The sequence below is a fragment of the Malania oleifera genome, chromosome 4 (assembly GCF_029873635.1).
Source record: "Malania oleifera isolate guangnan ecotype guangnan chromosome 4, ASM2987363v1, whole genome shotgun sequence".
NCBI classification, from domain to species: domain Eukaryota; kingdom Viridiplantae; phylum Streptophyta; class Magnoliopsida; order Santalales; family Ximeniaceae; genus Malania; species Malania oleifera.
The window spans coordinates 104,610,261-104,615,591 of NC_080420.1; the positions used below are offsets into that span (position 1 = coordinate 104,610,261).

General features: G+C 39.1%; 1 protein-coding gene across 1 annotated transcript; it reads right to left on the bottom strand.

Annotated features, from left to right (window-relative positions):
• Positions 1–1,511: 1,511 nt before the first annotated feature.
• LOC131153916 (uncharacterized) lies at positions 1,512–5,126 on the bottom strand. The gene is made up of 3 exons (XM_058106361.1): positions 4,822–5,126; positions 3,407–3,704; positions 1,512–1,646 (listed from the first exon to the last, which is right to left on the bottom strand). The coding sequence occupies exons 1-3, from the start codon at positions 5,124–5,126 to the stop codon at positions 1,512–1,514; spliced, it is 738 nt and encodes a 245-aa protein (XP_057962344.1).
• Positions 5,127–5,331: the final 205 nt, after the last annotated feature.

The following is a 5,331-nucleotide window of genomic DNA, read 5'->3' on the forward strand; positions in this document are numbered from 1 at the left end:
TTATTTATTTTTTTATTTTTTTAGATTAATATATAAAACCCAACAAGTATGCGTGCACAGTGTCACATGCAAATGCTCACCCCCCCAGCTAAAGTGGAACATTGTCCTCAATGTGAAAGCATAGGGGGAAATAGAAAAACTATGCACGAGTGAACAACTAATAGAAAATCCCTACTGACTAATGCGATAGAAAAAAGAAAAGAAAGATGCAAATAAAAACAAATAAAACAAAACAAAACAAAAAAAATGAAAAAGAAGGTAGTAAAATAGAAAGGTCAGAAGACTCCCCTAGGGTCTTGCAGAAGCAAGACCTCTTTATTGGAATCGATTGGAGTCATGAAGGGCTTTAGATGCTGTCCATTGACTGTGAAGTGGTTGCCACTCTTTGGATCTACAATCTCTACCGCGCTATGAGAATGAAATTTTTCAACGACGTACGGGCCGCCCCATCGGGACTTCAATTTCCCAAGAAACATGTGCAATTTGGAGTAATAGAGAAGCACTTGTTGAGAGGGGAAAAGTTGTTTGTCTTTGATTTTCTTGTCATGTAGCAACTTCATCCGCTCCTTGGCTAAGCGAGCATTGTCGTAAGCTTCCCTCCTAGACTCTTCAAGCTCACATACTTGCAATTTCCTTAAACCCTTGGCATCATCAAGTGAAAAGTTAATCTGTTTGATGGACCACAAAGCACGATGCTGAATTTCAACAAGTAAATGACATGCCTTACCGTAAACTAACCTGTAGGGAGACATCCCTAAGTTTGTCTTGAAAGCCGTTCTGTAGGCCCAGAGTGCATCAATAATTTTTTCTAACCAGTCCTTACTATTAGGGCGCACAGTTTTCTCAAGTATAATTTTAATCTCTCTATTGGCCAACTCAACTTGACCATTAGTTTGAGGGTGGTAAGGAGCAGAGACTTTATGGGTCACTCCATACTTTTGCATGAGTTTTTCAAAAGCTTTGTTACAAAAATGTGACCCTCCATCACTAATGATCACCTTGGGCATGCCAAAACGTGCAAATAACTCCTTGAAAAAATAGATGACAACCTTGTGGTCATTAGTTCTACAAGGTATATCTTTCACCCATTTGGAAACATAATCCATAGCAACCAAAATGTAAGAATGCCCAAAAGAGTCTGGAAATGGTTCCATAAAATCAATTCCCCAACAGTCAAAAATTTCAAGAGTCAAAATAAGGGACTTAGGAATTTCATTCTTTGCAGTTATTTTTCCTAACTTTTGACAGGCCTCATATGTTTTAAAAAAATTCTCAACATCTTTGAACATAGTAGGCCAGTAGAGTCCACTTTGTAAAATTTTTGAAACAATTTTCTTTGCAGCAAAGTGGTCTCCACACGTCCCACTATGACAAAAATGCATTAAAGAAGTGAATTCATCATCAGGAACACATCTACGCACCAACTAGTTAGAGCAATATTTAAACAGGTATGGATTATCAAAATAATAATGTCTTACCTCGGCAAAGAACTTACGCTTATCCTGAGTTAGCTAATGTTCTGGCATTCGGTCGGTGACAAGGTAATTCACAATATTGGCAAACCATGGAGCGCGTGACACTGCAAAAAGATGCTCATCAGGAAAATCATCATTTAAGGGAGAGGGAGATACATGCACCTCAGATAGCTGCAAACAAGCGAGATGGTCAGCTACAACATTTTCCACGCCCTTTTTACCTCGAATGGTGATGTTGAATTTCTAGAGAAGTAGAATATATCTGATCAACTTGGGTTTATCATCCTTCTTTACTAGCAAATATTTCAAAGTAGAGTGATCAGTATAAATAATAACTGGCAATCCAATGACATAAGAATGAAATTTTTCTAAAGCAAATACAACAGCTAACAATTCCTTCTCAGTGGTGGTATAATTTTTCTGAGCATCATTCAAATTTTGACTCGCATAATAAATGACAGACAACTTGTTATCAATTATTTGACCTAGAATGGCACCATGGGCGTAGTCACTAGCGTTAGTTATGACTTCAAATGGAAAGTCCCACCGAGGAGGTTGCATGATAGGCGCAATAGTCAAATGTTACTTTAGCGTTTCAAAAGCCTGTTGACATTCATCAGTCCACAAAAATTCAGTCTTATTCTGCAATAAAGTACATAATGGTTTAGCAATACTACTAAAACCCCAAATAAAATGCCTATAGAAGTCGGCATGATCAAAGAAAGAACGGATATCCCTAACTATCTTAGGGACAGGTAATTGAGAAATCAGCTCTACCTTGGCCCTGTCAACCTTTATACCACGCTCAGAAACCAAAAGACCAAGTACTAAACCACTATATACCATAAATTGACACTTTTCCCAATTCAAAAGCAAATTCTTTTCCTCACATCTTTTCAAAATCATAGTCATATTTGTCAAACAACTATAAAAGGACTTACCGAACATAGAAAAATCATCCATAAAAATTTCACACATGTCATCTAATATATCAGAGAAAAGACTCATCATACAACGCTGGAAAGTAGTAGGTGCATTGCATAGACCGAATGACATTCTGCGAAAGGTGAGGGTACCGAAGGGACAAGTGAAGGTAGTCTTCTCTTGGTCCTTAAGTGCTACAACAATTTGATAGTAACCAGAAAATCCATCCAAGAAACGGTAAAAGAAATTATCAGCTACTTTTTCTAGTATCTGATCTAGGAAGGGTAATGGGAAGTGATCTTTTCGGCTAACCGAATTCAATTTATGATAATCCTTGCACATTCTCCAACCTGTTACTTTCCTATATGGGATCAATTCTCCATTAGCATTTTCAATGACTGTCAAACCATATTTTTTAGGAACTACCTGTGTCGGGCTTACCCATTGGCTCAGCAGCTAACAATTTCAGCATTTCGTTCTTTACCACCTCCTTCATGGTTTGATTTAGCCTCCATTGTGCATCTCGAACTGGTTTAGCATCTTCTTCAAGGAAGATGTTATGAGTGCAAATTGAGAGGTCGATACCCTTGACGTTTGCAATAGTCCATCCTATCGCTCTGCGATGCTCGCTTAGTACCTGCAATAGCTCAGTTTTCTGTTCAAAAGTAAGGTGAGAAGAAATTACCACAGGGAATGTACCATCTACTGGACCCAGGAAAGCATATTTTAGCTCTTCAAGCAATGGTTTCAGTTTAAGTGTTAGAGTTTCTTCTTCTGATGACTTTATAATTTCTGGTAGATCAATGGCCTCAAATGTAGGCTTATGCTAACTACTTGTGTAACTTGCATCCAACACGTGAGGGGTACCATCTATCTTAGGAATCTACCCCTCCGTTCTTGGAAATTTTTCCATCAAATTCCTTAAGCTGTGTAGAAGAGTCGTTTTCAAGCACGTCATCAACATCAAGTACTGACAGTAGCTCTGAAATATCCAAATTATCTATTACATCGACTGCATGTGTGTCTGCATTATCGCACCCACTTGACATCCTGTGAGCATTGAATACGTTCATTTCTAATGTCATGTTCCTAAACATGAGCTTAAGCACTCTGCTTCGACAATTAATCAGGGCATTAGAAGTAGCAAGGAATGGTTGTCCAAGAATGAAAAGAGCTTGATATATGGTAGAAACATGCTGTTGCATATCCAGAACAATGAAATCCTCGGGGTAGTAAAATTTGTCAACCTGAACCAAATAAATCCTCAACAATGCCTCGCAGAGCTTTGCCTGATCAGTCTGCCAACTATAGCATCATAGTAGTTCTCTTCAGTTCACCTAAATCCAGTTGCTCATATATAAAAAATGGGAGCAGGTTCACACTACTCCCCAGATCAAGTAGAGCTCTCCTGATACGAGATTCACCAATCAAGATCGAAATGGTGGGAGAACTAGGGTCTCTAAGTTTCTACAGAGTCTGACTTAATATCAACGTGCTAACCTACTTAGTCAAGAAAGCCTTTTTCTTCACGTTCAATTTCCTTTTTACAGTGTATAGTTCTTTCAAAAATTTTGCATATGTAGGGATTTGCTGTATAACCTCTAGAAGTGGAATATTGATCTTCACCTGTTTGAATATCTCTTGGATGTTTGTGTGATACTTATTCTTTTGACCAGATGTCAACCATTGAGGATACGGTACCACAGGTTGATACTCCTTATCCGGCTCATCCTCCTTATTATCTGACTTTGTTAAATTTAAGCTGGCCTCATTTGATTTTTCTTTTCCCTCATCAGTCTCATTTGTCACCTCAGGTGTTGGTGCAACTGGTTGTTGATCAATGGGCATTTTAGGATAGCAACTTCTTTCCCTCTTTGCAAGGTAATAACTTCCTTAGCTGACTTAAAAAACATCCCCTGAAACATTGTGCACCAATTGTTTTTGCTATCTACATACCCGGGGATTTAGATGTGGCTGTGTAGGGAATTTTCCTTTTTCTAGGGTGTTTAGCTGTGTACTTATCTTGTTCATGGCATCTCTCAATTCTCCGTTGGTCGTAATCCGAAGCTGCATGAATTGTTAAAGCATGTTTGTCATCTGCGCCATGCTATCAACAGGAGATTTCTTTTCTAGAATAGGAGCTAGAGTTGGTTGGAATCCTGGTGGTGCGTAGCTCTAAGAAATCTGTTGCGACTGATACTGCAGTTGAGGAGCTGCAACTGGGTGATATTTTAGTTACGGAGATAGTGCATAAGGTTGAGGGGCTTCCTGATACCACGAGGATGATGGACTGAATTGATCATTTCTCCATAAGAGGTTTGGATGATTTCGCCATCTTGGGTTATAAGTGTTCGAGAGCGGCTGATTCTGTGTTTTGTTGACCCAATTTGCTGATGGCACCCAATCAGATCTACTCTCTTACCATACTGGTAGGAATTGACAGTCCTGAGGTCTATGGTCTGAGGTCTCACAGATAGAGAAATCCTCAGCTTTCACTTTTTTTGATTCCATAACCTTTAGTTTTTTAGACAACGCAGCAATAAGAGCCTGTAAGCTAGTTTCCTCTTTGACCTCGTATCTGCCTCCACCACTAATCGCTCGGAGAGGTTGTGCTGCTATTGGTGCTCGTTCATGACATGTGTTCCATTGCTGGGCGTTCTCAGCTAAATAATTGAAGAATGATAAAGCCTCATTTGGTTCCTTGCGGAAGAACGCCCCATTGCACATAGTCTGGACAAATTGTTTACACACAGGGGTTAGAGCAGTATAAAAGTAATTCACTAACCTCCAAGATTCAAATCCATGGTGTGGACATATGTTCATTAGGTCCTTGAATCTCTCCTAGCAAGCCTGGAATGTCTCGTCATCTTTTTGCATGAATTGAATGATCTGCTCCTGCAGGTACTAAGTTCTCTGAAAAGGAAAGAACTTA